Source organism: Rhea pennata, chromosome 7 (genome assembly GCF_028389875.1).
Source record: "Rhea pennata isolate bPtePen1 chromosome 7, bPtePen1.pri, whole genome shotgun sequence".
NCBI classification, from domain to species: Eukaryota; Metazoa; Chordata; class Aves; order Rheiformes; family Rheidae; genus Rhea; species Rhea pennata.
In genome coordinates, this window is record NC_084669.1 from 3,945,687 (window position 1) to 3,968,975 (window position 23,289).

Below are 23,289 nucleotides of genomic sequence, written 5' to 3' on the forward strand. Positions count from 1 at the left end.
TCCTGATAGAGTCTGCAAAAAAGCCGGAGGAAATAAATACGCAAGCGACGCACCCCCGGCCGCGGGAAACAGCCCTCTCCGTTGGCGACGCACGAATGCCGTCAGCCACGCACAGCCCAGCCGCGGGGCAGGTAGAGCCATACGGCACGGCACGGGCACCACGCGCCCGGAGGACAGCCAGGCGCGTTCCTCTATTTCCACTGTGATGTCTGCACTGGCAAGCAGTTATCACAGGACTTGATCCTAAACCACTTGGATCCCGTATTATGTGTCAAGAGATTCCAGAGCAACTTTGATTACAGTCACCTCTTCCATGAAGGTAACTCTTACCAGGATTCAGCTGACCAGCTTTAACCTCAATCTTCATTTGCAGGACTTGCCAGGCAAGTTGAATCTGAAAGCCTCTCAAAACAAAAAGGTTAAGCTCCTGATGGATGTTTTACTAAGGCTGAAGCAGCTGGAGCACCTGTAAAATGAGCTCCTGAGAAACTCTGTACGCGCTCTTTCTTCTAAGACTCTAGAATTCAGGATTTGTTCCATTTTGCAATAGTAATTTGAGAATCAGGCTTACCACTACTCTTGCCCTCGCCAAATAGTAAACACTGTTGATCTGATTTGAGCCTCCTTTGTTCCCTGAAGGGATTTCTCAAGTGCTTCACGGCCATTCAGGAAACGTTCAGAAGGATTCTCAGGCATTGCGCAGAATTAAGGTAGAATTACCTTCAGATTTATGGGGAAAAAAAAACGTGTAAGTTGAGCTTTAAAAAACAGAGCTACTTCACCTGGAATCAAAGGTGGAATGAGAGCGTTGAAAGAAATGGCAAATATAGTGAGGAAACTATAGAGCCCCCACTACAGCAGCCTGAGCAATGAAGATTAGCAGTAGCTCCCTGTAGGAAGGTACAACAATTACTTTTTAGTGTTCTACACCGACATGGGAAACAACAGTCTTCAACTAGGGTCGGTGAAACATAGGTCATCTTGAAGCACCGGCCTCCACTGGAAAGCCTTTGGCCTAAGCCAAATGGCGAACCAGGCTGTGGGGTCAGGCAGAAGATCCGTACATACCTAATAACTAGCTTATTACCAGGTGATGGGACAGAACCAGTGTGGTTCTGAAATGGGAGCTGGTGATGGCAAAACAAGTGAAACCAGTCTCCATGGTCCAAGTCATCTTTTACTTGGGACTCTTCGCTGCCGTTCTCCACTCAATAGCATCTGAGTAGCAGAACCCGATTTCCTAATTTGTCACAACTTCACCAGTATTTCCACCTTTTTTTTAGCCCCTCTGTTCCCCTTGAGCAGTGATCAAAAGCTCCCCCAAATTTTGACTGAAGTGAGGCGATATTCCCTCCGCACAAGAGACAGCCCCAAGGTTACTCCCAGCTGACCCCTTTGCAGTCCCAGGCAGAGGATGTGCCAAGGCAGATTCCAGGCAGTGCTCCCTCTCTAAAGCCAACTTGAAGTTCCAATAATAACTTAGACCAGAGTCTCAAGACCATTTTGAAGGACCCTACTTCCACCAGAGCGTTTGAGGACCAGGAGAATGAAAACATGGCTAAAAGCTGCCTTAGTTTCACCCTGAGCAAAGAATCTTACCCAGGCACATTGGCCATTCCCAAACATTATTACTATGTATCAGCTGCATATTAAATTCTGCACATCTTAAGCTTTAAAACGCCCTAGTCTTTTGTACAAAACTTAACTTGTAATAACCAGAAGTTGCTTTTAAACACACCATAAAAAAAGTATAAAACAATTGGTAAGAGAAATTATGAGAAAGACTTGCAGTCTACCAGCAAAGGAATCCAATCAAATCATGGATGCCCATGTGAATGCTGAATATCCAAATCCACAGAGTAAATGTGAGCCTAATAATCTAGAAACTTACTTTTTAAGGCACATGCTTCCGTGAGCAGGAACAACACAAGCCTTCCCAGTGAGGAATCTACAGGTATTTTTGTAGACAGTATGGAATCTCTCCTTTTTTCTTATCTTGTTGCATAATAATATCTGCTCTTAAATTGCCAAAAGGTCATTTACACGTAAACAAAAGTGAAGAGTTTGAAAAGCACAGAAGTCAACAAGTTGAAGAAACATTCTTAGAATTTGTTAGATGAGATGAGAAATATTAAGCAGGTGAGAACTCTTCATGTGCTTTTTTTCTAAGCTGTTGTGAATTTGAGCAATACAATGTTAGGGTCACAGTACATTCTAACTGCAGCATATGACAGATATCTAAGTATTTAGCAGTTAGTAAGGAAATTCTGTAATTAAGCTTCTGTTTTCTTTCTAAATCTATAGGCTATAAATGAAGGTGTAATACAAAGGCATACATACAAATATAGACACACACATACATACATTCACAAAAACAAATGAAAGTATGTAGTACAGAAGCATGCATGTGAAAGCAATCAATTTTATAATATAAGAAAAGCCAGGGGAAGATTCCAGCTCAGAGTAAGCCAGAGGTCAGTAACTTGAGCTGATCTACAGACAGTTCCTAAGCAATCACGAAAGAACTAAACAAAGCAAGTCTATTATCCGCAGGCTTAAATTAACCTTGCAGGTGTCTGCAGCACCACTGAAAGAAAAAAAAAGTATGGATTCACAAATCGGAAAGATTGGCAAATAGCGACCTACTACAAGAGCTCACTTTTTCCCCCTTTTTAATGTTAAAAAGATCCATAGGAACAATAAAAAAGCACTAATAACTGGCACAGCAGTTTTCATTTGCAAGGCTTCATTTGCAAATAAAAATTCCACAACTTTATGCCACTTACATCTGAGGACTTCTCACAAAGCAATTTTAAGCAGAGGGTCCACAGTGAAGTGTGGAGACACAAGAGAAGATGCTCCAGTTAACCTGATTTCAACTAACACTGATTTCCTCTAAACGCTACCTTCTGATACAGCCAAAGATGTTCAGCCCAAATAAAAGGGGCTAAGTAGCAGAATATAAACAAAATTGATTTGACACTAGTTACCTTATTAAGTATGGTCTTAAGTATCTTTTCACTTAACAGGAAAGCTAATCAGTCTTAGCTTGTTTGTCTGATTTCACTACTACATGTAGTAACAGCTTCTCATTAAATTGTAATTCAAGAATGGTCAAAGCAAGCAAAAGTAAGTGCTTGACAAGTAAGTACTTAAAAAGAGATAGAAGATACGGCACAAGAACAACTCAAAACCTGAATAATCGGGAATATTTCAAAGTTAAGGAAGCTCGCACTTCCCTTTCTGCCAACATGTATCATTCTGTGAGCAAACGCAGGACTTGGAAACTCCTACATTGTCATTCTACCTAATTTCAGAAATATCTGATGATGCCTTTTCATAAGCATATGTGTAAGTTTTATCCAGTAGGACTTCCCATATGTTACACTCCTGTTTTTCTAGCTATAAACAATCAGGAAGAAGTTGAATTCAAAACAAATTTGGAAATGAAAGAAATAGCAACTCTAATTTTCTCTCAACGATAGAACAGAAGAAACACATCCTTGTATGACAGAAACTATTGGATTTTAAGCTAAGAGGTGGAGACATGAATTTTTTAGTATTTGCTGCCTACCTGTTAATGAATTGACATTACTGTTGGTATGTCTGAGGGTTTTGTGCTCCTGAGAATTACTCAAAGCAATTCTTCATGATTCAGACATGGAAATCTGATACTTTTTAGGCATGAAGCACCAATTTCTTTTATGATTAAAGCTGCCTGCTACTTCCTTCAGCCTGGTCACAACCGAACACTATTACTGTTAATAGCACTGTAACAAAATCTGCACAGTCCCTCTACTTGTTGACTTAGCAGAATATTATCTGATAAAACAAACCTTTTCCTTATGAGTAAGCAGAGTAATGAAAGTACCTGCAGATACGCACCTGAAGCCATGATTATATACTCGTTTCACCTCCAATCAGCTACATATTATATGTAAAATCATGCAGAACTTAAACAGCTTTACTTATTAAGACTCCACAACTCAAGAATCATTGTACTAATGTAAAAATAAAAATGCGTGACTTTGACCTGCATGCCGTATGCATGTTTAGTGCTATATCATCTCTCTTCAATCTAATCCACTTCTTAGCTCTAAACAACTAGCTTTAACAAATTATCAATTTTGAGCTGCACTTTCGTATTCTGGCGTATTACTTCATCGACATGGAACTGACGAATATTAAAATATAAGTTACAGGATTAAATAAGATTTTATTGTCACATTTAACTGTTTTGTCAGAGATGTACATTTTGCAGGTTTCTGTGCGAAGTAAGAGTGTAGTTGCCATCCTGTCGATTCCGATTTTGACATATACACTTGTTTATAACACCTGAACTACAGGTGCTTGCATACAGCCAACGATAAAACCAGACCACATTTTCTGTTAAACGGATTGCAACACTCAAAGACAAAATGCAACAGGTTAAGGCTAACAAGAATAATGTAATAGTTAAAACAGACCACTAAATGTTTAAATGTTGAAACACTTGACAGAAGAGTGGCATTTTTAACATCTCATTTTTCCAAAGCCATTTTGTTTAATTTAGTACAGGTAAAGAGAGGCTAATGAACAGATTTTTGCCTACGTATACAATACATACTGAAATTTTAGTCTGTTGTAAATCTGATATATTTAAGCTTTTAAGCAACTGCTTTGTTCTTCCAGGTATAAGCCAGAGAAATGGTTATTCACACCTCAAAGCGACAAATGCTTAAGATGAGGTTATCTTAAATTGTGTATTTTCCCATTTACAAATCAGGGACAAAGTCCAATAATACAACCTTTTTAGTGGCACAATTTCACATATTTTGGGCAACATTAGTATACAAGCAGTAATTAAATAAAAGTAAGTGCATCCAAACATGAAATTCTCTAAATACACCACACTTCATTTATCCAAAATGGCAATTTTCTGATGAGAGCTGTAATTCAAATTGAAATAACCATTTACATATTTCACCCAGAGGAAAAGAGGTAATAAACCCAGGGGACACTCTAAGCAATCTTCTCCTATCCTATCCCCTATTTATTACATAAAATAATTCATACAGAAGTGTAAATCCATTATTCAGATGTTTTTAAAAAAAGGTCAGTCTCTGATGTTGGTAATTTGCAGATTTCAAAATCCAATCATGATGGAATTTACAACTTTTGTCAGTCATTTACTCCTATATGTGCACTTCATATTTATATAAAAAAAGACAATAAATGAGGCTAGTGTGGCATAAAGTCATTGTAAACCCAGCAAAACCAAAATAATTATACTTGTGACATTCATTTGGATGATTTACCAGTCATCCCACCCCACACCCTTTACAGAAAAAGGCAACCATCATTTAAGTGATACACACATTCTGCTAGTAAAAAAATTGAAACCAACCCCTTCTCTGTTAAAAGAGCATGCTGATAGAAGAAGGTAGACCACATTTGTTCCAGTCAGGCTTCTCAGAATTATCAAAATTTCCTTTCCTTGCAAAGGCCAGTTTGGCTTACCATAGAAAGTTGTTTTGAAGGCGGCTGATATATTTTCCCTTTCAAAAATTAAAATTCAAGGCATGATAGTGCAAGAGGTAAGTTTTGATTTGAGAACATTATTTGTACACTAACTGTGCTTAGTCACTACATCCCAATTTATTGTCTTAAAGAAGATACGGCAACAAAAGCTACAAGATCTCTATAAATTTCATTTTGCCTAAATTTACCAGTACATCCATGAAACTCATCAGTATTAGTACAATTTGATTATCCTAATGATTCCATTATAAAACTTGCAAAATGTATCACAAGGTGAATAAACCATCTAGTGCAAGTCTTCTACATTTTGTGTGCACAGTAATCCTGTGTAGTTCATTTCCTCCAGGTTAAATCCCCAAAATCTTTTTGTAACGCTTATGAAAAAAGTTTTTTTTTTTTTCTTCTATCAAATCTGAGAGGTTTGAGTGTTCCTGGAATCACCATCAGGATGTGTTGAAGGTCGTGAATCTCTTGTCTGTGAGTATTCACTGTCAGATGACTCTGTAGGTTCAAGCAAATTTTCATAATCACTGTCTTCTGATTCATCAACATTGTCACCAACTGCTCTTTGGGAAGATGGCATGGATGCTCCATTACCAGAATATTTCAATCCTGCATTTGTTGGAACATAACTGGAAGAACCTACTGCTTGAGGTCGAGGCATGAAAACATTGCTTTCTAGGAGACCATGACCAACAGTACTTTCTTGACTGGTTGCACTGAGATCAGAGTAAGGAGGGGGAGGATCAGAGACATCTGAATCTTCAAGCGTGCAGCCTTCCACAGCAAATCCAGTGTAGGACATTCGTGGAACAAACATAGGTTCCAGGTTATCTGTTGGCATTTGCCTGTTTAAAATTGCTTGCTGCAGTCCTATAAAAACAAAGAAAATCAGTGTACTTTGTTTACTTTACAATATACTTTACATAATCAGGACAGACGGTACCACACACCTTGTAACTGTTCTCTCTTCTTCCTCTCTGCTTGCTACCATGTAGTGTGCATCCTTGGTACTGCTTTCAAACTACAGCACTGGATCTTTCCCCTCTCAGTCTTCACTATCTCTGGCAATTCTGATTTTCATATTGATGACAATATGGCATACTATCCCTAACTATCACATCAAATCTTGTTTAATGATGCATCATTCTTCTTGAGGCTGACAAATAGTATCTTGCTAAATTTACCAGTATAGTCACGAACCTCTTCAGTGTTAGTACAATTTGATTATCTTAATGATTCCACTATAAAAACTTGCAAAACATGTCACAAGGTGAATAAACTATCTAGTGCAAGTCTTCCACATTTTATGCACACAGCAGTCTTGTAGAGTTCATTTTCTCCAAGTAAAATTCCCCAAAACCACAGCCATAGGAAGTTTCTACAGTCTATTGCTTTCTAGCTCATCATCTCTGCATCTTTTTGTTGGCTCTGCTTTCTCTATCACATCAAAAAGCAGCTGCGCTAAGGCTCACTATACCTGCTCCTCTCCTCTCCACCTATAATGTCTTATTCAGTACTGAAAGATCAGCTTACTTTTGATCCACTCATATCAACTTCCACTAATTTTCATATTTTCAATTCATTTACATCTCAAAAAAAATTCACATCTTTGTACTTTCTCTTACAGTGCCCCTTGTGATAGTAGACAATCCCATAAAAACTAGCTAAGTGACCTCATCTTTCTTCAAATCCTTATTTAAAACAAAACAAAACCCTTTCCTTCCCAGTGCCTGTGATCTAGCCTGATCGTTCCCAGGCCACTGGCCTGCAGAGACTGCAGTGCATCCTTCTTACCTTCCGCTAGCCAAGCATCTGTACTCACATGTCTTATTTAAGATTGCTAGTAGCCTTCTGGGCAAGAATCATCTTTTGGACTTGTGTTTTTATTCCCCTAACATCGTGATCTACAACGATCTTGCACTACTGTAATACTAATAAGGTTTGTTGCTTAGTGCATCTGGAAAAGTCAGATAAGCTCACCAAAACCTACTCTATTCCCTATGAAAAAATATATACTGGGTAACAATACCATTCTATTTTTTGACTTTTAGTAACTTTACAGTTAGACAGTTGCTATAAATTTGTCCGCTAAGGATAGAATCTTTTTCTGATCCATGTGGATCCAACAACTGAAGCAAGACCAACGGCCACAGACATATCTTGCCTTTTGGGATTTTAGTTTCTCAACATTCCATAATGAAGAGAGAATAATGAAAGCACTATGATTAAAAAAAAAAAGTTGAAAAATTGTTTTACAAAATGATTACAGTTGCAATGGAAAGATGCATCAAGACAAAACTCCAAAATCTTTGCACTGGAATTGAAACTCTACTTGTATTAATCACTTGAGTGACAGAATTTAATATGCATATGCTTTCTACAATTACAGGTAACACCACACTAGTAGTGGTTGCAAGCATACTGGAGTATTGGAACAGGAATTTAAAGTGATCTTAAATGATTCGGGAAAAGTATTTAGGGAGAAATGTACAAGAATAATGAACTGCACAAACTACAAAATGAGAAAAACAGTTTAGTCCTACAAAAAAGGAACTGAGGTTTACTGTTGATTTGATTATAAATATTAACACGAATTAACTGTACTCAGCTATTGAAAAACTGGTAAACACTATTTTAAGATGTACTGTAATGGTTAAGACTACAACTGGAATACTGTATCCACTTTAGATACTACAGCTTGAGAAACACAGAACATCTGGAAAAATTTATTAAAAATGACTGATTAGAGATCTAGAAATCATGACTTAGAGGAAAGACCAAAATAACAGAGGTTATTAGATAAGACTGAGGAAGCATCTTAAGTCTTCAAATATACCTAAAGGCAGCTGTGAAGTAAGTAGAAGATGGCATAAATTAGTGTGTTGTATATTAGACACAAGGAAAAGCTTCCTTGCAATACAATTTGTTAAGCCCTGGAACAGATTAAGAATTTGTCAGCTTCTGACCTGGTTTGAACCTCCAAACACCTGTCAGAAAGGACACTATTATATTTAAGGCTGTTTGGGGCTAGATGAGAGACTAATGGGCATCAGCTCTATTTACTCTAACTCTGTACTTCTGGAAACAGAACATTTGAAGCTGAACAGTTCCTTTAATCAGGCCAATGAGGCTGTTAACTCTGAATGCAGCACTGCTACAGGAATCCAAACCAAATACTCCCTTTTCTTCCAGCTGAGAGAATGAAACTGGAAGGACTAACTCACTGAGAACAAGAACATTTTCCCAATATTGAGGAAGTGAGAGAACAGAAGGCCAGCTCTAGTATTTAGTTACTGACATCTAACAGTATTAGAACTGCAAGATGCATCTGTGCCTCCTTCAGCCCTCTTGCGTGACTATCTGCTCAGGATAAACTCAGAGACCAGTGTTTGCATTTCACTGGTAGGCTCTAGAGGCTAGTACTGACTACCCTTCCTCCTCCACCCCCATCTTTCACCGTATGGGCTGGGATCAGCTCCAGTCACATTCCCTACCTCTTCCTTTTTTACTTTCCTGGCTGTTTCATCTGCAGCCAAGCAGGAAGCTACAGTGACTCACATCACTCACATCTTTGAAACCGTCTGTGACTGGTGCTGAGTCTTTACCTAACCTTTCAAGTTCAGGGAAGGAAGAACCTCAAATAAGTGGGCTGAGAAATCAAACTTCGTTGTAAAATGCTCATGTAATAACAGTGCTTTGCTGCCTGGAGGAAAAAAAAACAAACAAATATACTCAGCAGCAGAGAGGTCTATTACACAGTTCAAGATACTAACCAGTCCAAATGATCCTCAAGTCTCAAACACAGCTTTAGATAACTAGATAAAAAAATCCAGTAAATAAACTAAAAAATCTTCTTGATAAATACATAAAAATGTGCTTATTTTCTTATCATTCCAAATGACAGAAAGAAAATGATAGTGGTACAACTACAAGAATGGCTGGAGAAGAACAAACGTTTTAAGTTTTTTTTAGAAGCAAACCATTCTGGAAAACACACTCAGAGGCAGGATTGCTTTATATCGCTGCAACATGCAATCCACTTATGAAGGTAGATGCTAGGAACAAAATGGAAGTGATGTTAAAAAAAAAATTCATATTTCAGTTGTCTCCTACACTCACGAATTAGATCAGCATCTCCTCAGAAATGCTCAGACTCTTCATAGAATCTATCTACTGCTAAGCAAATGTCTCTAGAAGTCATATTCAGCTTTTAGAAAGGAGAGACTGCGTGGCAACCAGCCCAGTATGTTCACACAATAAATAGATCTGATTCAGAAAACTATGGAGCAGCAAAAAATATGAATACATAGCCATTGTTGTTTTACCCTAGCAGTCCTAAACACACACTATGAAAATTTGTACTGTTAATGTAGAATACATAACCACCTCTAATAAAGACAGGGGTATTAATGGGAAATATTATTTGCACCATGGAAAATTAGATCAAGTCCCAATACAAAGATTGCTTATATGTGTTCAAAACATAGCAAAATATAATTATTGTATTTCAAGCTTTAACTAGAAGACTGTCACATTTATATTGCCTTGAATAAATCAGAAAATTATCCTAGTTGACTTCCTGAAAGATCAGTCTCCCCAATATATCATGAGAGGGATAGCACTTCAGCTTAATGAGAAAATAAAGCTAACATCAACTGAACTTCATATTTTAAGTACTGTATCATCAATGATAAGCAGGAAAATTCTAACCATATTTGCATTTTAAAAGAAAACTTCTTGCATTTTCTAGCAGGTACTCCTGAAGATATGAGTGACTTCAGAACGGACTTTCTCTGAGATTTAATTTAAAATTGAAAAGTGTTATTTCAGTACTCATCACCATATTTACAGTTAAGTCAAACAGCAAATAATTAAAATAACGTTGAATAAAATGAGACTCTAATTATGACGTGGGAGAAGAGGACAGTACTTGAGATGTTCTCCTCTAAACAAGTGCTAAAGAACTGTCACATTCACTAAAAGCTGCAGGGTCAAAAGGTCTTCTAGACAATACTTCTTATGATCTATGTCACTATTCATCATTTAAGCACTCTTTTTGCTTTACCCAGGTTGCTTGCTGTCCAGTAACATAATAAAATTCTAACTTAACTGGGGCTGTGCTTGTACTTAGGGGGTACGGGAAGGAATCAAGATTTCAAAATAAAACTTTTATAGTTACTAGCCTGTAAGCACAGTATCTTATTACTATTTAGTATTTTGAAAGGAATCACTCCAGTGCTTTAGACTTGCTTTTTCCATTCCTGACTTTGCTCTACGTTTCTTTTCCTACAACAGATCTTTTCCGATGTTATTTCCAGAATTAATTTGCCCCATTATTTCTGTACAGTTTTGTATCTTTCTCTTACATTTCCAGTTTGCTAACACTGGGTAAATATTTGCAGTACATACACTTTCATAATTCAGGTTCATTCAATATAAATCCATCACATAACGCCACATTTGGAAGATTTTTTTTTTTCTTTTGCTATGACCTATCAGGAATACAACTCAATTTCATAAAATGTTTTGTATTTACAGCATCTGCTTCTGAAAAAAAAGTTAGAAGACAACTTACTTATTTCTTGTTCTTTTTCATTTTTTCTTTGTGCGATTTGCCTTTTTAACTTGTTTACATCAGCTTGAAAAGATTCAACAACACGCTCACTTTTTTCTACATCTATACATACTGCCTAGGAGAAAAACATAAGATATACTGATATTTTGCAAAAATACAGGAAAGATTTCCACAACAAGAATAAGGAAGCTGCTAACAGACAAGAAGCTATTAAAAACACAAAATTTGGAGCAGGAATCAACTATATCAGAGCACAGCATTCAATTTGAAAATTAATTTTTTTCTGTATTTGCTGTTGCCAATTCCCAACTGCTGCAAAATAGAAAAAGCATTTCCAAACAATTCATCAGTACAGGAAAGTTTTCATAAAGCAAGGTCAAGTCTTTTCCATCCAGTAGGAAGAACTAATTTTGGATTTTTTTTTAAGTTTGAACTCAGAGGAAGTCCATAGTTAGCCATATATACACTGCTGTTAGCACAATAATGATATTATGGCAGCATGATTTTAAAGTGGAACATATAAAGGTGCATGTTTTGAATACTATTCTAACTGCAGAAAGAAACAGTTGAGTCGAGACCACTGTCCCAACTTCGTCTGTTGACTGATATCCCTATTACATAAATGAGGCCTATGGATTTTTAAACAAGATTTCTCTATCCTAGTTGGGAAAGGAATACAAAATCTTCATAGAAATGTCTAAGTTTAAAAACAGTTATGGATAACAGGAATTTCTTTTCAAATCTAAACATATTAGGCCATAGATTGCTCAATTCTTCAGAAATTAAATAACAGTATCATTGAACTTGATCAGCTTTGAAGAATATACAGCTCTAAAAGCACTGAGGAGTCTTAATCACTAGCATTTATTGCTTCTTCACCAAAAGGTTACTACTTCACTACAGACAGAAATGAAAAACACTAACTACATTCAATTCTACATTTATCTAATTTTTTTCGAATTATGTAAAGTAAAAAAAGTGTAATTAGTGAACAATGCAAATATAGATCTACCTGCTTCTTGACAAAAAAAAGAAGTAGTGTTATTTACAGTTCTGTAACATTCTCTGTGAAGCATTTACTTTAAAGATAAAAGTTGCCCAGGTTAGCTATCACCTGGTTTATTTTTAAGCTCTGTAAACCATGTGGAGCAGCGTGAGCTACATGGTGACAACTAAGTAATACATTTAGCAGGTAGAAAGGCAACTCCTTGATGATGTCACGTTTTCCATTTTTCCAAAGTCAAACAGCAGCAGTGTGGAAGTATATATGCACTGCTGGCAAAAACAGCATTAAAGAGTAAATACCATTAGCTAATGGGATAGACCTCTGACAATAAATAATTTTCATGTCTCCTGGAGCCAGCATGAAAATGTTTTGCCTTCTAGGTGTGAGCTATCCACCTTACAAGGCAGGTTAGGAAATAGCTGCCACAGAGAAGCAGTCCTCCTCCTGTGCAAACACAGTGAGGCAATGGTTGCAGCAACTACTGCCTCGTTCTCTGCTACATGAGCCAACCAACAAAGCAGAGCTGGAGCAGAGACACAAATTACTCCAGGGCAGATGTAAAGGGGAAGCCTAGAAATAAACTGTAACCAAATTACAATTACCAGACGTGGGGAAAAAAAAAAAAAAAAAAAAAAAAAAACATAGTTTACAAGAAATCTTTTACAGACTTCATTCCTCACACATTTGGTTTATCAAAGGATAAAGAAAAGGTGTCACATACACACTGACCAATATTAAATAAGGCCAGTTACCTGTACTTTTTCCTGAAGTGCATTATAAACCTGATATATGGCCCTGATGTCCTTCATCACTCCATCTTTGTCAAAAAAATCAGTACTGTCAAAGAAAGAAAATTATTAATTAGAAAAAGACAACACAAGTTCCAAGTTATTTTTGCTACCTTTTAAATGCTGCTAAGTGGTCATTTTTTATATTCTTAAAATGTGTTTTATCTTATTTTGCTAAATTATGCTATCAAGAGCCAAAACTTGGGCAACAGCAAATCAAATTCCAAAGTTCCTTCTGCAGCACTTATCTGAATGAGATTAAATTTATGCAGAAGACCTTAAACTTATATAGTTTCACTGCTAACAGTTAGAAGAGTTGCTTTGCATTTACAGTATTTAATTAAAATGCCTTAAAAAAAAAAAAAAAAACCCCAAACACTTCAAAATGACAGTTCAAACTACAAAAACAGCCTTGCATGCAGAATCTCCTGAAATCAAACATGAATTCTTTAGCCAGAAGGCCCACAGCACCAACTGTCAATACCAACTCTGCTTATCAGAGCACAGAATTCCATTTGCTCTTTTTTAAGATTTGATTCTAGGCAGAAAAAAGACAGTGGGAACCAACTGTTAATTCTTTTTCATAATTAGTTCTTTTTTTCTTCTTGAAATCCATAATTGTACAATTCTTTGCAAATGAAGTGCAGTATTCAAGCTGTATTCTTTACCTTCCAATGAGGAGGGGGATAGGAAAAACCCAAGTACACACTTACCCATGTTCCTTAATAACTTTGGCATAATTCTGAGAAGTATTTGGCACTGAAGAAACTTTGTATTCCTGTTGACTAGTGTTGCCAAGATTAGGAATAGTAAGTGACACCCTTTGATTATATCTGCAAAGAAATTTTAGAAAAAATTTCTTATCTGTTTCCAGGAGATTCATTACATAGAGCAGTGTCAAGACTACTATCTCCCTGGTAATCACAATTCTTCTAAAATGTAAAGCTTCTATAAGAAAACCCCTATATATTAGAAGTTATGTTCAAAATAAATGCATAATCAAAAACTCACTTGAAACGGATCTACTTCTGTAACTCTTACATCTTTTTAATTATTAATTCAAGCTATTACAGACAAAAGAAGGGTGAAGCCACATTCAGGTCTCTAAAGAAGAACATGTCACCAATATCCAATTTCTCTTAAAATATATTGGTTTTGTCGTCTGAGGATTTACATTCTCAACAACTTTCACTCATCCTAAAACTTCAATGTATAAATTGCTTGCACAGAAAAAAATACTGTCACTACAAGAAGCTGTACACCAAGATACTATTTCATAAACAGCCACCTCAATGCACAATCACAGAAGTTTAAAGACAGTTTTGGAGTATCAAGAAAAGTAATAAGAAGCAGAATAAAAGATTAAGTGTGGTTCATATTCGAAGATTGTTTACCTTCGGTTTGGTCTAAAAAGCACATATTCCAGAGCATGTGTTGAGTTATTTGCAGTTGAAATGAAGCTGAAGAGAAGGAAGACAAGGTCAGGCACTCCAAGAATGTGTGTCAGCTGTTTATGAATGATGTGCTCCCTGTATGACATTTGCTGCTGAGTGTTTCTCCTAAATCTGTACCATCCAATAACATTCTGTAATCAGAGCATACCAGAAAAAGTATTAATTGTGAGATACAGATTTCCTGCTGATAATAGTTACTAAGACTGTGATATAATCTGAATGAGCCAATTCATAAAATTTTATTATAATACAGTAATACTAAACTACTACAGATTTGCATTTATTAAAAAATCCTAAACAAGTAACATGCCCCTTTATAACACATCATTTAATTGCTCAACTTTATTCCAGTACAAATACCTACGTATCCTCAGTGGTATTTAGGATCGTATATTCAATACAGGATATATTTCAATTGTTTAACCTTAGCACCTTCCAATTATTAAGCTTGCTCCCTCTTCAAACAGAGAAGCTTTATTTTCTTTTAAACTATGTATTTCAGCCAATTGTTCAACTTGCATTACTTTCTCACTTCCAGTGCTATGCATCACCAAACACATTTGCAAATTCATGTTTGTTCATGAGCTATGGGACTAACCTGCTGCATACAGTGACAAAATTATCTCATTTAATTGCGGAAGATTTGTACGTACATCAGATAATCATTGAATTAGAATGGGTCTTACCTCAAATATAACATGTATTTAACTCTTATTATTCCCTTAAATTAAATCTTAGTTTTCATGAAATGAAAAAGGACACATTATTAACAAAGTGTGGCTTAGAAAATGTCCAAGAATAGGCATGATCATAGTGACGCATAAAGATATTTAATATACACAGGAATACAGCAGATTCTACATATTGAACAGCACATGACTCTTGCATTAAATAAAAAGCTGTAAGCACCAATGTTTTTAACTTTTTATAGTGAAGTCTAGAATTACATTGTCTGAATGCATAGAATGGGCTTATTTTGCTAACAGAAGAGAATCCAAGACTGGCTTCATTCACAGACAATGCTATCTATCTTAATCTATCTTATCTGACGTTATGACAATATCATTAAAACTGTAGTTCTTTAACCACCTAACATTTGTAAGTTCCCATTTCTCTAGTTTTGCCTGTTTTCTCACCCCTACATCTTAACAGATTTCACAGCAAATTAGGTCCTAACAAATAAAACTTAACTGAAAGCCCATGGATCTGAAATAAGTTTTTTTTTTTTAAAAAAGGACAATTTTAAGATATGTTTTTTGCATTGCCTCCTGAAGGGAAACTTCATACGCCCTGTTAGTTGTGCTCCCAGTATACTCTCTTTGAATTGTTACAAAGTAGAATTATGGGATTACCAGACTTTAGTATCTGGGATTGGAGACTCACTCCATCAGCACAGAGATGCATGTGTATATACACACATATATATACACACATAGAGCACATGTGCTGGTGGTATACACAGAAGAGATTACTTAGTTTGTGTTGGAAGAAATGAACAAGGAAACGTATTACAATGATCAGTGTGGCAAGAATTATACAAATTTAGGACTTGTTTCCCTACAGATCCCTCCTCAACTTAAGCCCTGCCTGCAGGCAAGAGCCCTCAGTGCAGATGGTGACTATCAGAAAGTAAAGATTACAAACTCAATTAGCATCTGAATAATTGTCATCAACACTTTGCACAATGACACTCAATTCACAATGTAGTCATTCTTACTCAAATCAGAGCATCAGTCAACTTTAGAGGACAGAAACCCTAAAAGTCTAATAGGGCATACCTTGACAGTTAGCTAAGGAACTAGTGAAACACAGTCCGTAGTTAGTCCGTAGTTCGTACAAGGAGCTGGAATGACATTGGCTTGCTGCTGCTTGGAAAAAACACCACCACCACCTCCCATCCCCCAAAATACAAAGAGGAGATCGTTTTTTTTTACCACCCCTGCCTTGCACTAACCAGACCTTGTGAGTCAAATTAGTATAATAGCAGATGATTTTCTGCTGGGTCTAAGAAGCTCCAGAGCTGCCACAAATTAAATCATGCAAGTAAGTCATCGCTCCTTTTGCCAGAGCAAAATGATTTGTAGATTCATTTTATCATATGGAATCATACCTTCCATTCTCCTCTGATGCATCAGTTTGTGAGAACTTCTCAAGCAATTATTTGATAACTACAAAGATAGTGCAGTACAAGTTTGAAATTTATGTAAATAAAGTTAACTGCTGAAATTTTATTCACTTAACAGTAGTCATGCTAATAACAAAGTATATATGATATAAAGCTAATGATAACATCTGACATAACTACCTTCTGATACAACCACTTTTCAGTTTAGAACTAGTGGTTCAAAACCTGTAATTCCAATGGTATGTCATGACAACTTTTTTTAGCCTTTTAAAATTAATTCTTTGGAATGGATTTTCAGATTAGCTACATTTTATATTGCTTTCAGCAGTAGAGCACACAATCATGATTCTACAAGTTTAGCTCTGAAACTGGTCAGTGGTGGTGGGTCTGGAGACCTGAAATTAAATCCCTTGCACTTCTACAGACAATTTAGATGTTATCCCAAATTTTATTACAAATCCACCAACTTCTGCATGGGATAAGTCTCAAGTGAAAACAAACCATCAGATTTGTTAAAGAAAATATCTCTTGCAGTAAACTCCTTATTTTTGTCAATGCCACTCTTTCTAATTACAGACTCTTACAATTAGAAGAGAAGATAGAAAACTTACTTTTCTTCGATCTTTAAGAATCCTGTCCAAACTCTCCTCATTAACCTTGCCTGCATAGTCATAAAAGCTTGAACCAAAAAGGAAGAGAGAAATGTAGGTATACAGTTTACATATGCATTATTTAGAGTAACTACTTTATACTTTTATGGTGTTCTTCAAATAGATGGCATTCTGTAAGTTACAAACAGACTCCCAAGTTTTATCTTTACCAACATAGGTCAATATTCACACCACCTATTTAAGGCCTCCAACTTGAGTGCTATTCAGAGCACAAAGTTAGAAGCCTGAGTAGACTATGCAGTTAATAGAAAGAGACAGTTGTTCACAGAGGAAGAAGCAGAACACTGAGATTAGATGCATAAGACTAGCTGGTGTGAACTGCCTAACCACTTTTAAACCACCAGAAATGAAACTTAATATGCCTGTAATTATTAGTTTTAAAATGCTTTCATTGCACACATCAGTTTGATAAAAGTACTTCACTGGCAGACCCTACAACCAGAGGTACATAAATGGGCTACAACGAGCATTTGGTAAACTCCTGCTCTGGTAATAGGAGGCCTACCTGCCAAAGAGGAAAGGAAAGCATGGCCATTTCACATGCAACTACGTATCAATTTCTTGAGTTCCAGTCCTGCAGTAAGACTCATATGAACGGACCCTTACAGTCAAAACAGTTCTACTGAGGATAGCAAAAGTCCAAAGAAACATCAGGGTCTTTCCACATGGTTCTGTTTACAGGACTGAAGCCCAATACCTAACAAGTAGTTATTTAGAGGACATCATCAGTTTAGGAATTTATAAATCTATCTACACAGATAGGGTTATAAATTCGAATGGATCACACTTCTTAATAAAAGGAAAAACATTTGAAAATAGATTCCTCCTTGACTTACCTGCCAAGTCCTTAGTCTCTTTCAAGAGCTGATATCACTAACACCTAAAGCAGTGCAGGAAAACACTCTGTTTTAGAGGTCTATGATCTCAACTCTTGTGGGGAGGAAAAAACAATAGATAATCCTGAACTCAGTACTTGGCTGGTAAATAAGGATGGAAATAAAATCTGTTTTAATATTCAAAATAATTTGCATCTTAAGACCACGATTAATTACAATTTTGAGATACTAAATAACATTCGCTCAATATTTGTGCATTCTTGCAAGTAATACATAACCAATTCTGTCTCTATGATTTAGAAGAATAATTCTTATATGGAATGGGCAACTACACCTTCATTTGAAAACTGCAAGATTCAGAAATCTGGCCTTTTAAAATACTTATTTCTTGTTCAGAGCCAAATCTATTTATTCAGTATCAGCAATGTCAGCTTACAAGAATATAGAGTGGATGAGCCATTAGCCTCTGCATACTGGCTACATTTAAGTCAAAAAGATATAGCAGAATGCCCCAAACTACCAACTTCCGCTAAAGGAACAGAGAAACCTGACATCATGCTCTAGTACTGATGCAGAATATATGAACTCTTGGATCACCTAAATGCTCAAAAGCATCAATCCTTCAGTATTCTTGTAAAGAAAGCATGCTATGAGATACAGACTTCTGCCCCTTCCTCCAACAGCTCAGCTACTAACAAGCAATTTCTTGACAGGAAAGAGACAGTAAACATGATCAGTTTTGATACACACTGCACAAAGCATCACTAGGAATTGGGAAAAGATTACCAGACACTGGGATATTATGTGTAGAAAGTCTAGTATATATACATATCATTGGGATAAGAGTACCTTGACTGTAATTATCAGCTAACAAATGAGAGGCTGTAGCTTCTCTCTCTAATGTAACTACTGTCAATCATAACATCTAAGGTACTGTGTCCTCTTAATTGTCTGGAAATCTCTAAATAAAACAAGAAGAGATTATTTGGGAATTCCTTCTAAAAAGTTTCTAGACCACAATTAAGAAGCCATCATTGTATAACAAATGAAGACTATGTAGGAAAGTTACATGTACTAGTTTGAGGATGCTGAATAGAATATATATATATATATATATACTAAAATTAATTGTAGTGTGTATATATATATATATATATATATATATATATATACACACTACAATTAATTTTAGTTCTGGAACACAGAAAATCAGAAAGCAAAAAAAGAACTAGTATGCTGAAAGTTTGAGAATAATAAGCTGGTACAAGTCAGTAAAACTATAGAACAACTTGTGTGACCTAGCAAATTTTTAAGGTAAGGGCAAACAAAAGGCCCCGTGATCCTGAAGTCACTTTAAGGCTACCTGGCCTAAGTAGAGCTAACCCAAGACTACAGTTTAAATTGGCTTTGACATTTGTCCTCATTACCAGAGTGACATGATTTGATCTGACTGCTAACCCTCCAGTACCTTACGTAGAAATTCAAAGAGGCAGAGAAATAGGGCTATAATAGCTATACAAGTACTCTTTCTAAACTGTAATTTTATATTAAGAGGGATGTTACTAAAACTGTTAACTGATACTTTCATTGACATGGCTGGTGCCACTAATACTTATTTCTGTAATAATATCAGATGAGAAAAGAATGCAAACATTCTTAGGTACATCTAAAATGCTAATGTATATCACTGAGCTATCTTTTTACGTTCTGCATTAACCCAACTATGCAGCCAACAAAGGAAGACAACAGAAAATGCTTACCTAAAGAGTTTTGAACAAGGCTCATGGTTATGGATTTCTGCAACAATAAAAAAAAAGACAGACATATGTCCAACTGCTCAAGATAAAGGGAATTATATTGGTATATCTTGCATAACCTTTCCAAATCAGAGCTAGCAATCAATTTAAGCATTTGTGTCAGACCCCACATTGCCCTTCATGTCTCAGCAACACTTGATGACACAGCATCATATTTGGAAAACTAGCTTCTCTCTCTGATCTTTCTTTTTATGAAGGAAAATAGTTTAACAACAAATAAGCCTCAATTACACACTTATATTCTTCTGTGGTTGTAAACTTCTCACACAGATATTTACAAGTTTTCCTTTTTTTTTCTTTGCTACAATTTTTCAAAACAGTTTATTTACATTCACATATATTGCTTACTAGAGCAGCAATGAAAAAGAAAACACATAGGAGGGAATCGTTGTAATTTTGTATATTAGAGTATTTCACTAGGCAAATACATTCTAATACAAAAAAAGGATTAAACATTACTCTGAAATGATTAACTGCATTCTCATTTTACATAATAGACCTATAAGTTACCAGAAATTCACTGCATTAGTTTTTCATTCAAAATGTAGTAATAAATGCTAAGATGCTTATTTAAGCAGCAAAGGTTGTAAGATGCCAGTAGTCTGACAGGAGACAGAAAAGAGCAAAAAACCCAATCCATACTATATCTCTCACATCAAACATGCCTTACTTTTCTGTTGCTTTTAGTACTTCTGTATTTTTGCTGTTCAGCTGTCTTATCAATTACAGTTTATCACTTATTCATGTCTTCAACTGTATTTGTTCAGACTGAGAAAGCAGCATTTATGCAGAAACAATATTTCAAAGTCCTACATTAGTACCCTGCTGGAATGTTTAGCAACAACCTTGTTTAGTATTTTCCTTCCTAAACAGTGACTCACCACTTGCTGCCCTGAAAGTCACAGGCTGCTCATGACTGCAATCTCAGCAAAGTCAGAATCAAATCTCAGTTCCCAAGAACAACAGACTGTACACATTTGCACCTCAGCATATTCTGCCACTATCAAAACAAATGTCTGAACATCAACTATACGCGTACCACCAAAGAAATTGTAAATTTTCACTGTCAAGGAAAATTCTTGATACTGCTGTGAAGGCTAAAATAATTCCAGAAAAAAAAAGTTAGAACCAACTCCACACTTTCACTCTGGCATATGTGAATCTGTGGAAGTGATTTGGTAAATCTGAGAATACAAAAAGGCACATTTAAAAATGGAATAATTTTAATGCCACAAACACTTGCTTTACGAAGCAAGACTGAAGCTATAGCTAATATGTGATATTATTGTATTATGTTGTTATCAATAACTACAATCAATTACTGCTTAATAGTCGCGCCTAGATTTGTCTGAACAGATAGAAACATCTGCTTTTTCCTCTAAATGGCATTTTGGTAGTCATTACATTAAAAAAAAAAAAAGGATTAGTACAGTTTGATCACTTATTTTGGCCTAGAAATAACCAGAACAGGAATCTACTTAACCTTCAGGATTCTATTTACAAAACTGCCACCACTTTAATGTGGCAAGCATCTTCAGACATAATAGAGTTCAAAATTTCAGAGACTATTAGTTCTGTATTAGAACCTAATATTTGAGAGCTGATTGCAAGACAATTTGTTTATTAGCTAAGCTTTATCCAGACTCTGCTATGCTATCTGGAACCTGATCCACTAAACAGTAGACTTCAAGACATAGAAAATCAGGTACATATGCATAAGAACTTTTAAAATAAAGTTTAGATGAATTTTAAATTACATACACATATAAGAAAAGGGCATTCAGGTATTATCATTTCTTTCAGGAGCTTCCCAATTTCTATATATCAGCTTATAGGCGAAAGCTTTTTACTCACGTATCAATATTTCAACCTACAACAGTTAACAGCAATACATGCTAAATCTTAAGATTCATTAGGATTCATTTTTTCCACAACAACAAATCAGCTTTACAGCACTTGTGCTTCTTATCATTAAAGTAGATGTTCTGACTGACTTTTCTTGGCAAATCTTGTTGCAACGGTTTTCAATTTTATCACCTACTAGCTCCACAAGCAAACTTTCTGCTGGAAATTCTCCCCCTTTCACTATTAGCAAATCATGTAACACATATTTATTTCATTTTGAGAACATTCCTGCACTTAGGCAACAAGCATGAAACTCACTGCAGGGCCAAAAAACAAATAAATCATTTCTCCACTACAGAATTCAGAAAGATGTCTGCAATGAATGATATCTTCTTCACAAAAGGTTATGCAAAAAAGCCCACACTCAGCAAACAACTTTCCTCATACCTCAACAATGAACGCACAAATATTATGACAAATTATTTAATAGCAAATTTGAAAGACATGGAAAATGTTATGCAGGTCTCTTAAGTGGATTATAAATCTTATTGAATTGTTATTTGGAAAAAAGAACAGTGTTTCTTTTGGAATCTCTCAAATTACTTACCAATCACTTGTAGAAATTCAGTGTTGCTGATCTGTGAATCACTAATGCTAAATGTCTCTTCTTGTCTTACCTCTCCTAGCAGAAATCCTTCCTACAATTTCAATGGAGAGAAAAAAGAAAGACTCAAATTAAAAAAAAAAAAAAAAAAAAAAAAAAAAGGCACTACATGCAATCATATATTATTACTTTCCTACCATTCAAAAATTAAAACAAAGCTCTAGTTTAAAGTACACATCTGAATCACACCAAGCTTAAGCTATTCTTAAGATTTAACAGAATTTTCTAGTTTACAAGCATCCTATAGAGTTCCTGATTTACAGACGACACTATAGCAGTAACAAGTCATGCAGAAGCGAGCTTTTAATAACCAAAAGTACCTCCTTTACAGGAGGGGCACACAGTTTATGGAAAGGAAACGCAGATTACGGAAAGGAGCGCTCTGGCTCCTGTCCCAGCGACAGAGGCCAGGCCAGACACGCGCGGAGGCCAAGGAGGAGCCCTGTCAGCGCACCTTCGCTGCTCCCGTCCTTCCGAGGGACTCGGAGGCGGGGTCCGCACGAAGGGGCGCGTGTGAGCTGGCGCAGGGGGCTGCGCTGCTCCCTGAGGGAGCACAGAGAGCACAGGATTCCCCCCCGGCGCGCAGCGACGGCCGCGGGAGCCGCGGCTCGCGGCAGGCTGCCCCGCGCGGCCGCTCGCCCCCGGCGCCCGCCTTCGGGCCGGGACCCGCGGGCTCCCCCCACGCCGCCTCCCGGCCCCCGGCGGCCCCGCGGGGCGCCAGCGCCGGGCCGCGCCGCGGCCCGACCGCTCCGCCGGGGCCGCGCAGCCCGCGGCGGGGGGCGGCGGGGCGCTGTCCCGGGCAGAGCGGCCGCCCCGGCCCCGGCCGAGGCCGCGGCACCTACGTGGTCGGCGCTGCTGTTGGCGCTGTAGTAGCAGACGGAACTGAACGTGTAGCCCGAGATGGAAGCCGCCATGATGGAGACCACCGCCTCCGCCGCCGCTCCCACAAGTCGCCGCGCCCCGCCGCCGCCCGCCCGCTTCCGGC

General features: G+C 36.9%; 1 protein-coding gene across 1 annotated transcript; it reads right to left on the reverse strand.

The window, feature by feature from the left end:
• Positions 1-4,196: 4,196 nt before the first annotated feature.
• On the reverse strand, positions 4,197-23,221 carry ABRAXAS2 (abraxas 2, BRISC complex subunit). The gene is made up of 9 exons (XM_062579719.1): positions 23,147-23,221; positions 22,248-22,338; positions 19,739-19,775; positions 17,083-17,149; positions 14,287-14,477; positions 13,606-13,725; positions 12,857-12,941; positions 11,099-11,213; positions 4,197-6,393 (listed from the first exon to the last, which is right to left on the reverse strand). The coding sequence occupies exons 1-9, from the start codon at positions 23,216-23,218 to the stop codon at positions 5,927-5,929; spliced, it is 1,245 nt and encodes a 414-aa protein (XP_062435703.1). The 5' UTR covers positions 23,219-23,221; the 3' UTR covers positions 4,197-5,926.
• Between the last annotated feature and the right edge of the window lie 68 nt (positions 23,222-23,289).

Bases quoted from the DNA above. Each gene is read 5' to 3' on its own strand.
- ABRAXAS2 (XM_062579719.1), bottom strand. From the start codon at position 23,218: ATGGCGGCTTCCATCTCGGGCTACACGTTCAGTTCCGTCTGCTACTAC. The intron at 19,776-22,247 runs GTAAGTAATTTG...TTATTGTTGCAG, and splicing joins TGAATTTCTACAAGTGATTG to AAATCCATAACCATGAGCCT. The intron at 14,478-17,082 runs GTAAGTTTTCTA...CTCTGATTACAG, and splicing joins TTCTTAAAGATCGAAGAAAA to AATGTTATTGGATGGTACAG.